This window comes from Pterocles gutturalis, unplaced genomic scaffold, assembly GCF_000699245.1.
Source record: "Pterocles gutturalis isolate BGI_N339 unplaced genomic scaffold, ASM69924v1 scaffold25, whole genome shotgun sequence".
Lineage (NCBI taxonomy): Eukaryota > Metazoa > Chordata > Aves > Pterocliformes > Pteroclidae > Pterocles > Pterocles gutturalis.
Genome location: NW_010137920.1, coordinates 18,860 through 40,334, shown reverse-complemented (window position 1 = coordinate 40,334; position 21,475 = coordinate 18,860). Strand labels below are relative to the sequence as shown.

The 21,475-nt window shown below is 44.4% G+C and overlaps 1 protein-coding gene across 1 annotated transcript; it reads left to right on the top strand.

Annotated features, from left to right (window-relative positions):
- The first annotated feature begins 217 nt into the window (after positions 1-217).
- MTMR9 (myotubularin related protein 9) lies at positions 218-21,271 on the top strand. Its single transcript, XM_010082748.1, has 10 exons — positions 218-432; positions 3,176-3,284; positions 4,255-4,380; positions 11,855-12,028; positions 13,973-14,190; positions 15,435-15,596; positions 17,946-18,087; positions 18,650-18,870; positions 20,259-20,410; positions 21,039-21,271. The coding sequence occupies exons 1-10, from the start codon at positions 248-250 to the stop codon at positions 21,200-21,202; spliced, it is 1,653 nt and encodes a 550-aa protein (XP_010081050.1). The 5' UTR covers positions 218-247; the 3' UTR covers positions 21,203-21,271.
- The last annotated feature ends 204 nt before the right edge of the window (positions 21,272-21,475 follow it).

The following is a 21,475-nucleotide window of genomic DNA, read 5'->3' as shown; positions in this document are numbered from 1 at the left end:
GTGGTGTCCCCCAGCTCCTCCCTTCTTTCTCCCCCCTACAATCGGGCTGTTTCCAGCGTTCCCTGCCTCCCCCCTTGGGTTATGCCCCTGCCCGCCTTCGGTGGCCTCCCCCAGGGCTCCCCCCGGTTCTAGGCCATCCCCAGGCTCTCCCCATCCCATCCCTCTTGGTGAGGTTCTGCCCCTGCTTCCCCAGCAGGTTTCTGTGGGAAAGGCCTCCCCGGGCCCGCTGCCTTTGCTGTAGGCAGGTATGGAGTTTGCGGAGCTGATCAAGACCCCTCGGGCGGATAACGTTGTCCTGCACCGCCCCTTCTACCTGCCCGTGGAGGGGACTCTCTGCTTGACCGGCCATCATCTCATTTTTTCTTCGCGACGGCAAGATAACGCCGAGGAGCTGTGGCTGCTGCACTCCAACATTGATTCGATTGAGAAAAGGTATGCCTCCTCGTTTCCCTGCCTGCCTGTACCGCCTTGTGTGTGTCTCATTATGGGCTGGAAAGCAGTTAGTTTGCACCTCAGCCTTTTCAAATCCAGGTCTGGAGAGGAGACAGGACAGTCCCCTAGAGCATGGGGCAGGATATTGGCATGGGCAGGTTGATTCTCATTCTGTTTTGAAATCGATATTTGACTGTTGGGTTTCAAGATAATTTTTTTTTTTTGTCATAGTGTGGTGGGTTAACCCACGACACATAGAGTTGGAATTTTTATGTTTAAATGCCTTTTTCAGCAGTGCTTTTTGTTAATTGTTCAGTGGATTTCATCAGTAGCTTTCGAAACACTTTATAAAGGATACATCTTTACCCCTGTTCGATAGAGATGGAAGCTGAGGCACTGATGAAGTGATTTGCCTTGGGTCACCCAGAAAAACTGATGGCAGAACTGTACTCCAGACTTTCTCAGCCCCAGATCAGTCTCCTACTGCTCAACATCTTCGTGCCCTCACTCCTCCAGCTGCTTACGGAAATCAATAATGCTTTAACAGCATACTCCTTGTGGGAACAATGTGGTAAAGCTGAGTTGTAGCTGCTGCACTCCAGTTTTTTCTTGCCTTTTTGTTACAGGGACTTCAGAGATGAATCTTCTTACCGTTCCTTCCATCTGCTTTACACATACTGTTGCCCCATCATGCTTCCCTTGTTGAGTGGCAGTCCCATCTCGCTTGGTCATTGCTTTCTGGTTCTTTACCTTGGTCCTTTTTTTTCAGTTTGCTCATAATATTTTTTTTTGTTAGTTACAAAGCCAATCCTCTGTTTTCCTTGCCTTTTAAAGCAACCTGGAAGACAGATTTCCTTGCTGCCAGCAAAACTGGAACAATCAAGCAGCAGCAAATTAAAAACATCAGGTTGCCTCAGAATCTGAGAATGGGTGAAGTACAGACGCTGATTAAGTTTGTTCCCATGTTCCTTATTTCTCAGAGTGTTTCTGCGAAATGCAGCATCGTGGCCTGAGGGTGGAGAGGAACAGAGTGGTGGAAACCTCAGGAGATCTGTTCCCATCTAGTGCTGCTCAGTCATCGGGGCAGTTTGCCCTCGCCCTCCTTACTGCTTGTACAAAACCAGCGATGGCTCTGTTCTGAAAATCATTACGGACAAGCTTTTCTTTCCTTTTTTTTTTATTTTTAATGAGCTTAGTTGCAGTTACAATGTAAGTTAGTACCAGATGAGCAAGGAACATTTGAAGTTATGGCGAAGAAGTAGTGCATTGCTAGCTCAGTATATGATTTATAACAGCTAGCTATGTCTGCAGATACTCCCAGCCTTTATTGCCAGCCCTAGTTTCTACAAGGTCTCTAGAGGAGACATCTCCTTCTGTGATTGTAACTGAAATGAAACTCTGCCATATGAAAGGAGAAAAGTATGTTCACGGTGCTGGAGAGAATGGAATAACAAGGCTCTTAAACCAGTAAAGGTTGTAGAAAGGTCTGGTTTGGCACTGCTTCAGGTTGTTAGTGCACAACAACTGTGACATTGTACCAGATCTGTTCTCCCTCTTTCACGATACGAGTGTCTTTCGTACAAAACAGTGTTTTCCCTAATTATCAGGTGGTCATCAAACCACTTCTTAAATGTTCTTTTTAGGCAACTTAAATATGACCTGTAGAGTTTGTTGAGGAGTGGAACAGTCTCTCGTGATCTCCTGTGGTCTTTATTTTTTCTTAAAGAAACGTGGAAAGGAGACGCAGCCCTGGTGATGCTTTGTAGCTGCACTGTGTTACTACGCTGGAGATCCGTGAAATAGCGCAGCAGCGAGGGCAAGCGCCGCACGGGCTGTCTCTGCTGGAGCTGCAGAACTTGCCTGTCAAAACGCCTGTAGCTCTTCCTTCACCACTACCCAAATTAGAATTGGTTCTGCATGTCAACCTTTGTCTGCACAGAAAAGCTGTAATAATAATTCTAAAATTAATTACAGGCACCTTTTTGTAGCACAGGTGAAGCAACCCAAAGCTTTGCAGCAGGTCTGCTTGTGGAGGATTATCTGCCCTTGTGTGTGCGTGGTCTAAGTAAAGAAAACATTCCGTTTCTGTTCAGGCATCATCCTTCTTTCCCTTTCCCATAGGTAGGAAGACTGGAGAGGAGGTCTGTGACCTGTGTTTGGTTTGTCAAGTTGAGCTTTTTCTGGGTTGACTTGGACTCTAATGAGCAGTGATAAGACCTTAACTTCTGAGGTCTGCAGAGCAAATGTCTCTGTGGGACTGCAGGTGTCAGAAACCAAACTTTCTTGTTAAAAACAAAGGAGTGTGATGTAGCCAGACTGAAGTGTTATTATTAAAATTAAACTCAACTAAAATGTTTTTAGCAATCTTCAAAGTCTCAGCACATTAATGAAACTGGAAACTTGGAGCTGAAACTGTCAGAAAATACCTCAGCGTACCTTTTCTTTCATATTTTAAAGCAAAGCTAGGAGGGAAACCTCTTCATCTTGTAATACTTATTCCACTCGCTGCCATATCACAAGGATGGAATTAAAAAAAGAAAAGTGGAGGTCAACTTGCAAATACCAACTAGAGGGGTTGGGTTTTTTGAATTATTTACTGGAAAGATGATATTGCAGGCAAAGTACTACTAAAGGAATTATGTCTTGTAGGCATACGTTGTGGGAAGAGCTAAAATACCTCGTTCTCGTTATACCTTGAAAGATCCTGTTTTTAAGAGACTTTCTTTTTCATGTCTTGCTGTAGGTTTGTGGGCTCATTGGGTACCATCATTATAAAATGCAAAGATCTGCGAATTATTCAGCTGGATATCCCTGGGATGGAGGAGTGTTTGAACATCACTAGCTCTATAGAGGTAAGAATTCATCATGATAAATAGCACCTGTGTTCTCAGGGCTTGATCAGACCCCAACCTTCACAGCTTTTTTTTTTTGCCAGTTATGAAGGTTTTCATTGCTGTTCTGGAGGGCGAATTGTGGGATATTTCCTTTCAATTGTTAAATATTGCTGTTGCACAGAATCACAATGTTAGAGATTGGAAGGGACCTCGAAAGATCATCTAGTCCAATCCCCCTGCCGGAGCAGGACACCTAGATCAGATCACACAAGAACGCATCCAGGCGGGCTTTGAATGTCTCCAGAGAAGGAGACTCCACACCCTCTCTGGGCAGCCTGTTCCAGTGCTCTGTCACCCTCACCGTGAAGAAGTTTTTCCTCCTATTCCAGTGGAACCTCCTGTGTTCCAGATTGAACCCATTGCCCCTTGTCCTGTCACTGGATGTCACAGAGAAGAGCCTGGTTGTAAATTTTTATTTTTTAAGAAAACAAACAAACCCCCACTTCTTTTCTTGATCAAGTATCTTGCAATAGCATTTGGGAAAATTAAGCTCAGCTTCATTATGCTGGAGCATGAAGACGCAAAACTGAATCAGACTGGTTGAGTTTCATGTGCCTCAAACAACATTAAGTGACTTCTTGAGTTGAGAGCATCTCATAGGACATATCCCGTTAGTTACACCTGTTTAGTGTGCATCTTCTCATCCTTGGCTGTGCTGTTACATAGTGTAGCCTGCAGAAATACTGCCTGTACAAATCCCCAGTTGCAGTTCGATTGTCTGTTATCAGTTGCTTGTGTTTGTGGTGCTTCTTTTTTTGTCTATGTTAAGCTACCCTGCGGGTTACTTCATATTTTGAGCTTAATGGTTGCGTACTTTGGGGTGGCTTAAGTGTGCATTGCCAATATTAGAGGAAAACAATATTTGCTCTGTTTTTTGGAATAAAATAGCAGTTAGTTAAATAGATTTTTATCTCCCTTGCCCGCACAGGCGCTTTCCACCTTGGATTCTGTCACTCTCATGTATCCCTTCTTCTACCGGCCCATGTTTGAAATTATTGAAGACGGCTGGCGCTCTTTTCTGCCTGACCAAGAATTTGAGCTACTCAGTTCAATGGTAAGTTGGATCTTCAGGATTTTCACAGCACTTGGATGTACTTGTGCAAGTAATTGGTGAAATATTAATGTCAGTAGTGTCTGGAGTGGAAATCCTGTATTTCCGTCAGGTGTGTCTGTTTCTGTGCTAAATATTCCTCTTTAGTGCTTGTGTTCTGCAAATGGAGTTTTGAGACCTATTTGAAAGTTACCTGGGACAACAGGAAGATGGGAAATGTTCTTGTCCTTTGGATGTAGACCCCCTTATTGTGACAACAAACGCAGGACCTTTGCCTTGGGTTTGTTCTAGTTAACTTTGCCTCTGAAGTGGAGTGGGATGAATCTTTGTCAAGCCCTTAATTGAAATGAGGCAGTTTAAAAAAAAATAAAAAATTGCTAAGGATTTCAGAGCTGTCTGGGAAGATGACAATAGTCAAGATGCCAAATTTGAAATACTCTTTGCTCTAGTCCATGGTGGGGAAATATTGTGAGTGTTCAGACAGCAGGGAATTTCCAATTGTGTTCTTCCAGGTGCTGTGAGCACACGTTGATGTTATTTTGGTGCCTGCAGGGTAGGAATTGTTCTTGTGGCATTGCCTGTTGTGTCTGTTATTCAAACTTCATTTTCTAAAGGTGGATTTGACATAGTGGGAACTGGCTCGGTTACAGGAGCCTCTTTTAACAGTGCCTTGGGTTAGCATCTCTGTGTTCCAAGTCTTTGTTTCACATTAAATATAAGTGCACTTGCTGCATCATCGTAGGTTTCTGAGACCACATCCATTAATGCAGCATCAAAGGAAATTGATTTTTTTTCTTTTGTCTGCAGCATTTATCACTTCCTGTTGATGACTAATAACTGAATAATATTATTAGCTTGACCAGATTCATCTGATGAAATCACTAGAAAATTAAAGGAGTTCAGGAATCCTTCTATTTTTGTCTCATAATTGGAGTACTCTTGCATATCTCATCTTCATCTACTGTCACAAGACATATAACTGCCCTCCTGTGGTAACTGGCACCACGGTTTTGGTTTTAATCTCATCTGGGAAAGTCAGATGTAAGCAGAGTGCTCTCTTCTTTGGGCACAGGGCAGCAGATGCTTTCCCAGCCCAGCAGAGCAAGCTTGCAGGCATTCTGATGAAAATCAAAAGCCCAGAAGCTGGAGTGCTAGCTGGTGAGAAGGGAGGAGTGTGAGAGCAGGACTGAAGGAAATCCCGCAGAGCTTAGGGAACGATTGCAGGAGACAGGTCTGTTTCTGTTCACATTTTGCTTTCTACGTATAGCTGAAAATCCTTATTTTAGATTCCAGGAATTGAATCACTTCTGGTGGTTGTATTTACCAGCACGCAGGTGCTAACATGAATCTGTTGATATGCTGCTTTTTTTTCCCCAGAGTTTAAAAGTTCACTGATAGCTTATTTGTGGATCTCTTGGCTTTCTGGTCATGTGCTCCTTGGACAGCTTACATTTAAAAACCTAATTACTTTATGGAGCTACGCTTCAAGGCCAATAATTCATTTCTTTAATATGTGCGTGTCTAACAGTTGTTGATTTAATTCTTAGCTTTTAATCTGAAACTTCAGATGTAACTCCTTTTTAAAGAAATGGTGACAAAAGCCATGTTCAGTGACTTTTCCTGAACTACAGATGAAAATATTGTTGACCAAGTATTTCTTGTTCTGTTACTAAACTTTTTTATGTGACAGGGTAGAACAAGTAAATGACTTATCGGAGAAAAAAAAAAAATTGGTCAAATGAGTGGAATTCAGAAGGTTACCTCCCACTCTGGTAAATCATCCATCTGGATCTGTTATGCCTTACCTTCCCCAGTGTGGTAACAGCTTGTCAAAAACAGCATTTCACTCACCCAGCAGCTCTATAATGTACTAATTCCAAAATTGTCTGCTGCAAGGGAGTTGTTTTGAAATGGACACATTGTACAATGACAAAGTTAAACTATAAAAGTTAAGATAAAAAAAAAATTCACTGCATTGCATAGATCTGACAGTGTCATGTAGCATTGCTCCTAGAATTTGATAGCAAGCACTTGAGCGCTTTACCCCTGCAGCTCAATTCCTGGGTTAGGGAGGCTTCTATGGAATCCCAGAATGGTTTGGGCTGGAAGGGACCTTACAGCCCATCCAGTGCCACCCCCTGCCATGGGCAGGGACACCTCCCACCAGCCCAGGTTGCCCAAAGCCTCATCCAGCCTGGCCTTGAACCCCTCCAGGGATGGGGCATCCACAGCTTCTCTGGGCACCCTGGGCCACTGCCTCACCCCCCGCACAGGAAAACATTTCTTCCTCACATCTCATCTCAATCTCCCCTCTTGCAGCTTAAACCTATTCCCCCTCGTCCTGTCCCTGCACCCCCTGATCCAGAGCCCCCCATCTCTCCTGTAGCCCCCTTTCAGCACTGGAAGGTGCTGGAAGATCTCCCCGGAGCCTTCTCTTCTCCAGGCTGAACAACCCCAACTCTCTCTCTCTTGGACGGGAGGTGCTCCAGTCCACTGATCGTTTCTGTGGTCCTGTGATTGCAGGTGTTTTTGTGGCCCTGTATGACTGCAAGTACTTTCACTGGGTATCTCCCAGGGGGGGTCTCACCAGAGCGGAGCAGAGGGGGACAATCCCCTCCCTCGCCCTGCTGCTCACGCTGCTGGGGATGCCCCAGGACACGGGGGGTTTCTGGGCTGAAAGTGCACACTGCTGGCTCGTGTTCAGCTTCTCATCAGCCAGCTCCCCCAAGTCTTTCTTGGCAGAGCTGCTCTCTATCTGCTCTCCTCCCAGCCTGTGTTTGTCCTTGGGATTGCCTGACCCACATGCAGCACCTTGCACTTGGCCTTGTTGAACTTGCGGAGGTTTCCACAGGCCCACCTCTCCAGCCTGTCCGGGTCCCTGTCTATCACAGCATTCTTGCGTTTAGTCCAGGAAGGTGTTAAGGGAAGAGCTGCTGAGACAAATGATTCATTTGACCTAAGAAGATGGAGCAGTTACCAAGTTCCAGCAGGCTGCCACTCGCCGATGGCTGTTGCTGTGTGCGTGTTCCCTGTTTGTTTTCTCGGGACGAGTCAGCTGGGCTTTTGTCAAACATCTATTTCATGATAAATCCAACATATCAACAGAGTAGTTCAGCTGAGGATTAAGTCATATGAAGAAATCAGCTCAACATTTCACTGAATGTCACAGCAAAAACTCCACAGTGCCTTCAGGCTCCAAATTATTGTACTGCAAGGTGAGACTTTAAAGATACTGCAGACAAATATACGCATGGAGTAAAAGATGCACAGGATGGTTAAGGTGTGCTCATCCAGCTTTTGGTGATGTGTGTTGTGTTTTTGCTTGAAGCATGGGGTCATCCATGAGATCTGGATGTATTTTAGGTATGTCAGGTGAAATGTGTAAAAAATTTGTGTTCTTCACTGTACTACCTACCACATGAGTAGCGAGTGGCTGAATGGAATTCCAGTACACACAAGGGGTTTCGTGTTTTTCTGAGGAGTCGGAGAAGAGGTAATAGGTGAGGGTGGAGCAGTTTCTCTTCTGCCAGCTTCTCCAACTGCAGGATACTGCAACTTTGGAAAATCAGTTTCCTCTTCACTTAACTTTAATAAAAGCTTATACAGTAACAGTGTAATTAACATGTAGGTATTTCATTGCCACCAAATTCACTTCCTTCATTTCCTTTTTTTCCCCTTTCTATTTTGTTGTAGGAAAGAGCTCAGGGTTCTGGACAGTTCAGCTAGCTGTACTTTATCTACTGTCCAGGAGCTGCTTGTAAAACTCCTGAATTTTCTGATTTTGGGCTCTGTTTGCGATGGTGTGGATAGCCCATATTTTTTGCTCTTATCAGACAGGCATCAATCTTTGCCTGCATCTGTTGTTATGCTTCTTGTCCACACACAATCTGTTACTAACAGGGCTTGTTGCCTTCTGTCTGTTCCTTTTTTTTCCTGCTTTGCAGGATCCTTCAAGGTCTCTGCTGGTTTCTTGACTCTTCTTTTAGGGCTTATTAGTAGAGCTGGAATTGTTTCACACTGATTTGTGGAAAATGACCACTCATAGCAATTATAAATTTTGGGAGAAGGGATAATGGTTACATTTGAAAAATCAGTATCCCTAAACAAGTACGAGGACAAGAAAAGTGGAAATGTAAAAGTTAATCCTGGACTGTATTTAAGAAGATACTTCTGGTCACTTTTTTCTTTGGAGTCCTTTCTTCTTTCTGCTCAATCCCTAATCCTTTGCTGCTTTTAGCCTTAACTGGAGTTAACTTTTTCTGGTTCCTTAAAGTACAGATCTCTTGCTGGGAGAAGTAGATGTTAACTTTGTTCTTTCTCTGAGTTTCATGCAGCATATTTATTTGGCAGTATCTGAAGTCCACCTCTTCCCTTTCCCTGCAGTCCTTACTGCTTCGTGTATCTGCGTCTACTGCTGCACATGGTTGAATTGTTCTTATCTTGCTTTTCTAGTTAGTGGTGGCAATTTTTCCTTCCAAATTGCAGACATACCTCAAGCAAAAGCCAAGAAGGGACTTTCATGGTTTGGTTTTACTCTCATCTGGTTCACATTGGAGTATATTTTAGCAATCTGAAGCTGGCATTGCAGAGGTTACTGGATCTCTGCACAAGCAGCTACATGTTCTGTGCTATAGAAGACAAATGATGCTGATTGCTGCCGTGCTCCTCCCTCCCATGTAACAGCAAATGATAACTGGATGACACAACAGTATCATCCCTCTCGTGTTATAAATGGGGAGGAGAGGAGGTTATGGGCAGAGTGTAGTTACCAAAGTGGGAGATAAATCAGGTTGATACTCTTCCATTCCTGTTCATACTGGTGATATCAGTGACAGCCAGTGTCTCAAAAAGCATTCCCCCGAGTTCTGAGTTTGCCTTTTCTACATCCTGTGTGGCAGTGAGGTATTTATCAGTTGTATTCTATATCCATGCATGTTTTTTTTCATTGTAAACAAATTGCACTCCATCATAGGAAATCTGTAATTTAACACAGATACACTCAAAAGTTATTAAAAAGAAAAAAATCATTGTTGGTGCATTAAGAGCATGAGCTGTGACCAGGCAGCCTCCCTGATGTGATCGAGGCTTTCTTTCATCTTCACCTATGATGTGATTGCCGGAGGCAATTTAACTTTGCGTCTGGGAGAACCTCTGCTTTTTAGGGTTCTTTTTCGTAGGCTGCCCCCAAAAGGGACAATTCTGCTGTCTCCTACTCCACGCATGCCATGCCTTGGATCTGCTGCTGCTGAAATAATGTTGTGAATCAGATCAGCTTCTTCAGCTGATGGGAAGGCTTCATTTCTAGAAAACCTTTCTAAATTGATCCTAATTTTCCAGTGGACCAGTGAGCCAGTCAGATTATAACCAGGTACCAGTCAAGAGGTAGTAAGCCTCTGGAAGGAAGGAAAGAGGAAGAGAGATCTACTCCTGATCAGAGCTGTGTAATTAACAGATACTAAACCAGCCTTCCTGAATTGAGGTGGGTTTTTGTGTGTTCTGTTACTCCCTAATTTAACTGTCATGCTCTTCTCTTGCTTTCTGCAATAGCTGCTTTATCCTCCTACTTTTTATCTAACTGAAACTTTTAGAGCACAAATGAGCAGAGGTTTTAATGGCATCTGCGTGAGGTCTCTGCCTGCTGCGGTGGCACACGCCACCTCCCAGTCTGTACCGAAAATGCCTCAGCTCAGGAGTTACTTAAGGTCTTGTTTGCTGTCTCACACATGTAATGTCAGTGTGTAGGGACTAAAAATAAAAAAAATACCTTGATAGCAGCTGCCTGTTCCTCCTCAAAAGGTTTTTATATTTCATTTTGACTTCTTTGTGTCTGGAGCTCTTCCAGGCAAATTTGACTGCCATTCTACTGCTACATTTCAAAATCTAAAATCAAAACATGTTGTAGAGGCTTCTGGGTTGTTTTCCCCATCAAGGCTTCTGCCAGCAGGTTTTGTTGGCCAAAAGGAACACAGGATAAGAATGCGCTGACTGAAGAGGCAGCCTCGCCAAGCCACTGTCATGCTGTTGGGGACCATGAGCTTGGTTCCCTGCCGAACTTTCAGCAAGGTTCTGCTGCGTGTCCCCAGGGGAAAATATATACCTCCTGGCCACTTGATGTACGTGGATGGTGTCCTTAACAAAGGAGGCAGTGGTGTGCTACCAGCCCAGAAGCAGCAACCCCTCCATGAAGGCTGGGCTTGTCCAGGGCTGCAGTTAGGGCAGTGGCAGCTCTTCCAGCCTGGATTTCGGTAAGTGAGGGCTCTTTGTCAGCGAGGCCACTCGTTGTCCTTTGGTTTTGCCTGAGATGGAGCCAAGTCCTGTGTCTGACCCTCAGTATCAGGTAGGCTGAGCTCTTGTGCCAAGTGCCTGCTCGGGTGCAGGCTGCCAATATTCAGTGCTTCTTTCACAAGCGTTTTGGCTGTTGGAAGCTGAAAATTTATATAAGAGGAGTTCATGATGAGACCTTTGTGCTTAGATGCTGCGCTGGTTCCAGGAGGTGCTTGTGGAGGAACAGTTTAAATTGCAATTTTAACTTCAAAGTAGCTTCATCACCTGGAGATGGTGGACATTTTTGCCTTTCTTGGCTAACTTTGTCTTGTGGACAGTGTTCCTAACTCTGCTCTCAGCACAGATAGAGGTTTGAGCCCATATTACCTCCGTTTAAATCAACCTTTTTTCCCTAAATCTGCTGATGTAGGAATACATTGCTGTTCTGGGGTCTCCCCGAGAGAGACATACCATCCTCTTCCTCCCAGTGAGATTAAAGCTATCTACAAGTGCAGTAAGTTATGTTGTCTGCTGTGTCTGTGAAATAATTAAAAGCCACAATCACTCATTTCTGACCACGTGGATGTATTTTGTGCTCTTTGTTGAGGATGTGGGTAGACCAGACAGGGAACTCTTGTTCAACAAATCTTGCACCTGAAGAACCAGAGTCGCCTGATGATTTCATCCGTTGCCTACGAGCTTTATCTGCTGGATAATGAGCTTCTGGGAGCTGCTGCAACAAGATACTGTGATTGCAGGCAGTATCAAGAGCTGTGGGGAAAAAAAATTAATTCGTCAGCAGACATATAAAGAGACAGTAAAAGGACTAGGCAGAGATATACCTTCTAATATCTGTAATACAACATTTGAGAGGCAGGGGATGAGGAGTGCACTGCAGACAGTGGCCAGGCTTGTTTGTTTTTCTTGAATAGCATCTCTTTTGCCACATTTCTGTTAGAGACAGGATACAGTGCTGGATTTGATCTGACTGATGAGTGTAATTATGCTGTTAGAGAAGGTCCAGATTCCTGGATGAACAAAAGTGATTATGCCAATAGTGACAACTGAGCTTTTATCTGTGCTGCAAATGGAATAGATCACCAATATCGCTCTGTGCGTGCTTTATTCCGAATACAGAAGTTTCTCTTCCCCAGTATATTATGCTGTTATTCTGGTTTTTGACCCAAAGCCTACATGTTCTTATCTATTTCAGACAGATGAATGGCGTCTAAGCTGCATCAATAAGGAATTCTCTGTCTGTCCCTCCTACCCTCCAGTTGTCATTGTCCCCAAATCCATCGATGACGAAGCGCTTCGCAAAGTTGCTATGTTTCGCCACGGCAGTCGCTTCCCAGTCCTCAGCTATTACCATAAGAAGAATGGGATGGTAAGATGCTTTTGTGTAATGGTTGTACCTGAAGGAAGTGTGTGGATCTGTTAATTTAATGAAAAAAAAAAACAACTTGTGCTCTAGACTTAAGACAGTTCATGAGATGTTCACTCCTTTTATTTTCCAACTTATGAAGTGTTTGCAGTGAAACTGGTTCTGGATCATAGAATCACAGAATGGTTTGGGTTGGATGGACCCTTAGAGATCTTTCAGTCCCCCCCCCCTGCCAGGGGCAGGGACACCTCCCACCAGCCCAGGTTGCTCAAAGCCTCATCCAGCCTGGCCTTGAACCCCTCCAGGGATGGGGCATCCACAGCTTCTCTGGGCAACCTGGGCCACTGCCTCACCACCCTCACTGGGAAAAATTTCTTCCTAATATCTAGTCTAAATCTCCCCTCTTTCAGCTTATACTGTTACCCCTTGTCCTCTCACTCCACCCCTGATAGAGTCCCTCCCCATCTCTCCTGTAGCCCCCTTTCAGCACTGGAAGGCTGCTGTTAGGTCCCCCGGTGCCTTCTCTTCTCCAGGCTGAACAACCCCAACTCTCTCAGCCTGTCCTCATAGGGGAGGTGCTCCAGCCTTCTGACCAATTTTGTGGCTCTCCTCTGGAGATGAAGGAATGAGTAATCTCCATCCTAGAAATAGCCATTAATCCACTTGTTTGGGAGTGTGTGTGTTATGAGCTTGCTCACAGCCATTAAGAGCAAGATGAGACATGTAAAAGCCCCTGCTGGCACCCTTTACTTGCTTTGTCTGCCAGAAGGCTTCATGCTGGAAGGATGGCAGAAACCACATTGTCCTGTCTCTGGGTGGTGGGCTGGTTCCTTCGTAACAGAGTCGTGATGACAGCGAGTGTTCCCAGAGCCAGCACCGCTTCTGCTGTGGAACTGTCGAAGGAGCGATCAGAACAATCTGTTCTCTGAGCCTGTCAGTAGAACATGTTTCGGGAGTCGCAGATCCTTGCTGTTGCGCAGACTTTACCAGCTGTCAACAAGCCAAAACCTAATTGAGTGACTGATAGGCTATAATTAAGAAATGCACTTTTTGAAATTGTGGAGTAATTCTTTGTACCTCTTGCTGATGTAACCAGTTCTGAGGATGTCAGGATGTTCAACCTGCAGCTTGTAAACTTGATCCCTGCTTCTGAGTCAAATGCTCTAAGGTGTTCCCACCTCCTGTTGCCAAGATTTGTAAGCCCTGAATTAGAGGATGTCTAGTCTGGCTTTGTCATACCTTCTTTTTTTTTTTTGCTTTGCTTTAAAATCAGCCATCCACCACTTTCATAATAGTCACACTTTCTGCTTTTTCTCAGCTTGAATGAAAACCATTGCAGGAAGATGTATTCAATTATCTCTTCGAATTGTGCATGTTTCAAGCGTGAGGAATATAATAGCTTTTGGCTGGGAGTGCTTGAACTTGTGACAGTAATGCTGTCTGTCATGTTGCTCTCCTGACTTCGAGTTCTCCAGCGTAGCCGGGGTTGCTGACTGGCTGCCCTCACGTTTGAGTTATTTGTGCTGCTGGGATGCTTTCTGAATTGAAAGGCATTTACTAAAGAGAAATCTCAGCTAATAAATCTGCAGACTTAGTCTAGCCTCTTGATGTACCTAATAGGCATCTTTAACACATGAATGACTTGAGTGTTTTAAAAACAGACTGGGGAAGAGACCTTAAAGGTGACCATCTTGAAAGTGTTGGTTTATAAAGGAGCCCTAAGCAGGAAGCCAGCTGAATGGCTCACAAAGATGGTACTACAGGAATAATTAAAGGGATAAAGCCTCTAAGAAGATGTCTGTAATTTAGAAAGTGGCCTGCCAAATGACTGCTCAATTCAAGGATTTCTAGTGTGTTTTTTAAATAAATTCAGTCCCTACAAAGGATCAAGTGATTCAGCCTTAAGTATATCCATTTCCAGTGCCTGATTCATGGTTGTCTCCACAGGTCATGATGCGAAGTAGCCAGCCTCTTACAGGTACAAACGGGAGACGGTGTAAAGAAGATGAGAAGCTTATTAACGCCACGCTACGGCCTGGCAAGCGTGGCTACATCATTGATACGAGGTCCTTGAATGTCGCCCAGCAGGCCAGGGCCAAAGGAGGGGGCTTTGAACAAGAAGTGCACTATCCCCAGTGGAGGAGGATTCACAAATGTATTGAGAGGTGGGTGAAACCACACAGGCTCTCCTCTGCGCTTGGCTTTAGGGTTGCATTGGCAGAGCCATGCTAGCTCCGTAAAATATTAGCTTCTGTAAGAAGAGGCTGTGTATCCTGGTTCCTGTCAACAAGGTCATGTTCCTTTTTTTGGCAAAATCACGGTATGTGGGTGATGAAGGTACCTGGCTTTGGAAAGCTGTGTTTGGTTCCTTGTTCTGAACAACCTGCTGCAGGTTTTGGACATCGGGCAATCTCCCTGTGCTGTCTCTGTCTCTGAAAGTGAGGATTTGCGCTGTGGCAGTCCCACTCCTCTTATCCAGTACTTTTCTCTGGACATCTAATATTGTTTGGTCATTTAGAGACAAGTTACCAAGTTAAACAGACTTTTAGTGTGGCCTTGTCCAACTGCTCTTAAGCCTTAGTTTTGGGAAATCCTTCTACATGGGCATGTTACTGGAGCTACGGGAAAGCAGTTGCTCCCCTGATTGCTCTGTAGCTCAGCTCTTGAGGAGCTAATCCAAGGAATTTCCTGGCTGCTGCTTTGAACTATCTGTTTCTTCTTCTAAAGTTTTTATGTGGTCTTAAATTTGATATTGAGTATTTTACAGGTGGACATAAGCATCAGATAGAGAGGAATGAATAAACCACAATATGTAAAGACTAAATATCTTGTGCTATTATAATTTGGCTTTGTAAGTCTTTCAGAGATCTGATCTGCTAGCTGCATCCTGTGTTAGACCTGAGCACACGCTGGAATCGGCATTAAGTGCTGTTTAATCCATCAGTAGTTCGGTGCCCCTGGAAGGCATATGTGAAACAAGACCAGAGAAGCATCTGGTTTTATCAGCTGCGTGCTGAACACCGGCTTTCCAGGGTTTGAGGGTGTAATGCAACAAATGCAGAAGTGATACAAAATGTGTTCTCTCCGCCCCACCATTTTTCCTACGTTTTTAAGAAATTCACCAAGTTAATCTTAGTGTGGTTCTGCGTTGAAGTTGAGTCTAGTTGAAAATTTTCTGTGTTACGGTGGAGTTGTATCCTTGTGATGGATGGCTTTCAGATGGCTGTTGCAGCTCTTCAGGTTAAAACTCCTCCAAAACCTCTGGTGTAATACAGAGAAAATAACTTTATGATTTATATACAGTTATTTCAAAATGCTTTATTTTGAGCTCAGTGTATTTCTGGAAGTATGTTGTCCTGGTTGCTACGTTACTGCTTATGTTTTCAATAATATTTTGCTTTTCCCAAAGGTTTAATATTCTGCAAGAAAGCCTCATCAAACTCGTGGAAGCTTGTAACGACCAGTCGCACAATATGGACCGCTGGCTCAGTAAACTGGAAGCTTCCAACTGGCTGACTCACATCAAGGAGATACTAACTGCAGCTTGTCTAGCTGCTCAGTGTATTGATCGGTAAAGCTTTTTCAGAAAGCCTTGAGTTTCTCATTCACAGGTTACCTTATTAAATACCTCTTTTTCCACTTAAAGTATTAGTAAATGGCTGCTGTGAACTGGCTTGCTTGTACCCACGCAAGATACTGGTTCACCATGGTTAAAGGAGTGTTCCTCCAGTAAATCACGCTTGTGTTTTTAGAAGTACAAGCCTGAGGGAGGATGTCTTTACTAAGAATAGGTAGTAGATCATCTAGTTCAGGTGGTTAAAATGTGCCCATCTGAAATGCTGTTTGTAGTAAGAACACAGAGTCTTTAAAAAAAAATCCTATTTTTTTCACCTGAAAGCTTCTAATATTCCACCTTGCTTCTAGAGATTAAAACAAAGACATTTCCTTGTTTTCTTCAGGAATTGGGCCAGTGTTTTTTTCCTCTGAAATCTTTATCCCCATAGTCCTATCTGAGCAATTCTGTTCATCCCTGATAAGTGCTTGTGACCTCTCTTAACCTGACATTTCTTTAATAAATGCTGCTGACTTGGCTAACTTGTCTTCAGACCTCAGGCTGCTGGAGAGCAACAACCTAGGTATCAGGTGCCAGGCTTTGTAAGACTAAATGCAGGGATCTAAATGTGATTTTTTTTTTGTGGCTCTGAGAGCAGAAAGCCCTTCTCAAAACTAGGGAAAAACCTAGTTTTTCATACCAGCTAGGGAGTGTGTTATACAGATAGACAAGTAGGCTGAAATGCAGTCTCATTGGTAAAACAGCATTACTGCATTAAAGTACGACCTGCTCTGCTTTTTAAAAGCACTGACGGTGCCTGTTTGGTTACTGACTGTGCCAGGAAAGGATTGCTCTTGATCAATAGCTTTATCTGTAATTCTTTCTCGCGTGTGTATAATGAGAAAATTGGTGACAAGCCTCTTCTGGCTTGTTGGGACAGTGGACAATTTCATCCTTTTTAACCTCAGCTTTGCTTTTTTGGTTTGCCTGGAGCTACGGGAGGCCAGCTCAGCCTTGATGCCTGGCCTGCCTCATCCAGAACCTGGAGATCACAGCTGAGCTGAGAAGGATGGGGAGGGAATGGCTGGGACGGATCTTGCAGTGTCTTAAAAGGTCTGGGGCCTGAAAGATGAAAGGTGAAACTAGCGTTATCCTGGTGTGCCCCACTTTGAGGAGTGCACAGGCTGCAGTCAGCCTTTGGCTGTTAAGCAGCCTCTTTGCTCCTGCCTGGGGAAGGATAAGAGAAAATATCTGAAGATTATATATACTGTAAAGGCAGTGGGTTTGTTTTAGAGGTAGGACTATAGACCAAGATATTGCAGTGTTCAAGGTATAGATATTTATGCTTTTCACTTCAGAAGGTATGTGTGCAGGGTTGCTTGCTTGGTAGATTGATCTTTCTTACCCATGCTTTGCTGCTCAGGTTGTGTCTCTGCACATAAAGGAGTACAACCTGCAGTTAATTTCCTTTCTGAGTGTAAGGATGTTGGTAGAAGTGAGGCATCAGGTCAAGGTTTGGGAAGAGTATGGATGCCATTTAATACCATGCAGATGGTATGGCTTGTGGATGAGATTCTGATATTGTATCCAAACACAGCCTAGGATGGAGAAAGAGGAGAGGGAATCGGCTGTCCTGGACAGTCCTTGCTGGAATGTGGGGAGTGACAGCGTGTGGGCCCTTAGCAATGTGCAAAACCTTCATGTCCCGGGTGCTGAGCTCCTCAGATTGTTCTGCTGATTCACTTGCACTGGCTGGGGAGTGAGAAGCCTTTGTGCTTGGCTCTTTGACAAGCTTCCTTGCTCAGCACACTAGCTCTTCTGCCTTTCTGGAGGCCAAGCTCTGCTGTTTCTTTCTTTCTCCTGACCAAATACAATTAAGCTCAGGTTTGAGCAAGAACCTCATAGTATTGTTTTGCAGAGCGTCTGGGTGGATGGTATGTCTATTGCAGTGCTTATGGGAAGATTTCAGAGTACTTGGCAAAACAATAAATGAAAAAGCAAATTGTGAGATGCATTTCCGTGCTACAGCTCAAAGGGGAACCAATTCAAAATAGTGAGAACCACAAGAGATTTTGCTGCACATCTTCCATCAACATGGCAGAGGTTCTGGATTTCCAGAATGCTTAGCAAGAAACTAAGCCTTAAGTGATATAGAGTTCAAGTTAGTGCTGCTGAGGATCCAGGGTAGAGAAGGTGGTATGCTTCCGTGTGGGGTGGGAAGGAGGAGTGAAGAGCCAGCAAAACCTCAGCGTTGTCAGGGTAGCGACACTGGTGTCCATGGGATGTAGTGGCATCCACGGGGACACGTAAGTCCTTAGAATGTGTTTTCCTAATTCACACTCTTATTCCTTTCCACCTTTTTCACAGGGAAGGTGCATCAGTGTTAGTCCATGGGACTGAAGGAACTGACTCAACACTCCAGGTAACTTCTCTGGCGCAGATCATCTTGGATCCAAGGTGCAGGACCATCCGTGGCTTTGAATCTCTTGTTGTGAGGGAGTGGCTGCAGGTAAGAAATGCCTATGGACAAAATGACAATCTATTCCAGTGACAACTGTATTGAGAAACAGCCTGGGAGGCAGCAAACAGGTTGGGCCTTGTTGCAGCTTTTCTTGGGGTGAACAGTCTTTGTCCTAAGAGCAACATCATCACAGCGTCATTTGTACCTCTGTCTCTCCATGGGGCCTCTGCCTCTCATTGTAGATTTTTGGTTTTGGGAAACTGCCTGGTTTGTGTGCTCAGGGTGAACATCTTTTTAGAGAGTATTATTCAGACTAAACCACAAAACCTTAGTTCTGCTCCTTGTCCTTCTGCAGCTAATGTCCTCAGCCTGGTCCTCTGGTGCACCTGCACCAGTTTGTTACTGGTAAAGTGATCAGACACAGGGCTATTTACATAGCCTGAAAATAGCAGCAAAGCTGGTCATGGTTGCTAGCAATTTCTTACTGGATGCTTGATGAAATTACAGTTGTAGAAAAGAGTAGTAATGGCATAGCTGCGTGGACAGAACTAGCTTTGAAGTCTTTTTGCCATGTGTACTCGCATCCCGTTACTCTTTTTCTTATGTACAGGCTGGTCACCCTTTTCAGCAGCGCTGTGCCCAGTCAGCCTATTCAAACAGCAAGCAGAAATGGGAGGCTCCGGTGTTTCTCCTCTTTTTGGACTGTGTGTGGCAAATCCTTCGTCAGTTCCCTTGCTCTTTTGAATTCAACGAACACTTCCTCATTATGCTCTTTGAACACGCTTATGCTTCACAGTTTGGGACTTTCCTGGGAAACAATGAAAATGAAAGGTTGGTAAGGATGCTTGCTTTGAACCCGTTAAATATCAGCTGTATCTGACAAAAATAAAAAAGTCTCTTGGTCTGAAAAAGGATGAGGGTGCTTGTGTGGTCTCCCCTAGCACAGGTGAGCGTCTCTTGTTGCAGTTCTGTTAGTCTGCTGCAATGGTAGGGTGCTTGTCCCTCTTATGAGTGGGACACTGTGACTGAAGCAATCTGTGGCTTGGACAGTGTGAGTTAGTTTTCTCCAAGTCCCAGCCAATACCTTAGACTGTCTTTTCTGTTTCCCTGTGTGGCCTTGAAAAATCTCTACACGTCACCAGTTTATACAGTCTTCTATGTAGAAACTTCCCCTAAAAGCATAAACAGAGTCCAACAGTGATGTGAGTCACAGCTGTGGGAGGCAAACTTGTCCGCACAGGTCTGGAGGAGAAGGTCAAGGCAGTCAGAGGCCAGAGCTGGAAAGCCTGGTTCTTACTTTAACTGTCAGGGAGGAACATGACTGGAGCTTGGTGGTCCTGATGCCCCCTGAAAGGAAGGCTTTGCTTCATCAGACCACATCTGATGGTCTCCTCCTTCACTGAAGACCACTGAATGAGTAGAAAGGAAAAACAGAGGTGATATTACAGATCAGAAGAGCAATTTTAAACTTCCTGTAAACCTCCCTGCTCTTAAAGTAATCTCTGCTTAGAAGAGACTCTTCTGTTTTCTGCGGGGCTGCTGAACTGGTCACAGGGACAGCACTTCTCCTGCCTGGGTGGCAGTTCAGTTTGCTGGTGAATGCAGAATGAGGTTTGGCAGAACGTAAGGAACAGAGACCCCCTGTATAATGGCAGTTCAGTTTGCTGGTGAATGCAGAATAAGGTTTGGCAGAAGGTAAGGAACAGAGACCCCCTGTGTAACTCCTGGAGGTGGGTTTGACCCAGGAAAACAGCACTGCTTCCTCTCTGTGTTCAGATGCTTCCTGCCACCAGAGGGACCTAATCAGACGTGCCCATTGCACAATTCCAGCAATAATACTGCTTTCATGTACTCCGAGAACTGCAGTATGATCCTGTCTTGATGCAGACTGCACCGCCCAGCTCCATCCTAACACGGGAGTTCAATCCCTTTCAAAACCTGGCAGTGGAACAGCTTTAGGGAGAAGACGGCTAACTTTCACCCAACTTATTTCCCCATCTCTCCAACAAACAAATTGTAATTGGCCAGGTTGAGTAAGGTGCTTTAGGTTTACACCCTGTGCTGCATTGGTGAGAGGTGTTGAAGGGATTAGCCTGAATTGTCTGGGCTAGTAGCACATGGGAAAGCTGCTGGCATTCTGGTCAGTGGGGTTCTGACAAAACAAAATGAGTCTTTGCAGTATAAAAGTGAAAACTAACTTGTTCCTATGCATTTGTTAGGTTTAAACTGAAGCTGCCACAGAAGACTATGTCCCTGTGGTCCTGGGTGAACAGGTCTGAAGAGCTGAGCAAATTCCAGAATCCTCTTTTTGAGGCCAACAGCCTTGTCATCTGGCCCTCCGTCGCCCCGCAGAGCCTGCAGCTCTGGGAAGGTAAACTGGGCTTGCTTTCTCTGTTACAGGCAATATCTGTTCTGTGGCTACTGGTTCAGCTTCTTAAGTGCTCACTCCTGTTGTCTTTGCTCTGTGCTTAGTCTGTCTCAGCTGATGGTGATCTCACGCCCTTTTAAATCTCTTCCAAAAATACTTTTGGCACGTACCATTCCCAGAGGCATAATACTTTCTCCTTCTGAAGTTTGGTGACATGCTGATCTTTGCCAGGGATCCTTCCTAGGACCATTTAACTTCTTAGCACAGTGTTTCTGCAGGGATATAGCCTAATCTATAGATGTTCAGCAGTCTTCAGGCTTTTGTTCTATTATCAGCTAAAACTTCCCTTTCTTCGTTACTGACCATGTTGACCAGGGTGGAGACTGAACATGGTCTGATCAGTATATGAGGAAAAAAGGAATGAAAATCCCTATTTTTTTTTCTTAACCTTGTTTAATAGAATAGTGAACTCAGAGAAGAGGGTCAGTATTTCTAAATGCTATTTAGGGGAGAGGGTAAGGAAAAAATGCACAAACTGTATGTACATTGCTTGAGAGTTGATGGAATATGAATAATGTTTCCTCTTTGTAACAAGAAACCCTTCTGACTTGTGCTGCCTCTGGGCTTTCAGGTGTCTTTCTTCGATGGAACAGACCTTCCAAGTTCCTAGACGAAGCCCATGAAGAAATGATCAACATTATAAACTACAACAAGGAACTTCAGGCAAAGGTTAACGCATTGAGGAGGCAGCTAGCAGAGATGGAAACAGATGATAGGATGCAGGAGAACGCGTGAGCTGGCAGGGCTTTGCCTCAGGTCTTTCCAGTCCCCTTTACGTTAAAGACTAAACATGGAAAGTGCATGAATTGCAGAGCAATTGGGGTACAGCTGACCCTCAGTCCTCCCACTGCTGAAACCTTCACACTATGTACCTCTCTGTTTTTTGGAAGGGATATTTTTTTGTTTTGTTTACAGAAGACATACACAGCTGGACACAGTGTCCTCTTTTGGCAGCTTTTCTGTCTCGAAGTTGCGTACAATGTCAGCAGAAGCTGGAACTCTTAGCTG

Bases quoted from the DNA above. Each gene is read 5' to 3' on its own strand.
- MTMR9 (XM_010082748.1), top strand. From the start codon at position 248: ATGGAGTTTGCGGAGCTGATCAAGACCCCTCGGGCGGATAACGTTGTC. The intron at 18,871-20,258 runs GTTGGTAAGGAT...TGCATTTGTTAG, and splicing joins GGAAACAATGAAAATGAAAG to GTTTAAACTGAAGCTGCCAC. The intron at 20,411-21,038 runs GTAAACTGGGCT...CTGGGCTTTCAG, and splicing joins GAGCCTGCAGCTCTGGGAAG to GTGTCTTTCTTCGATGGAAC.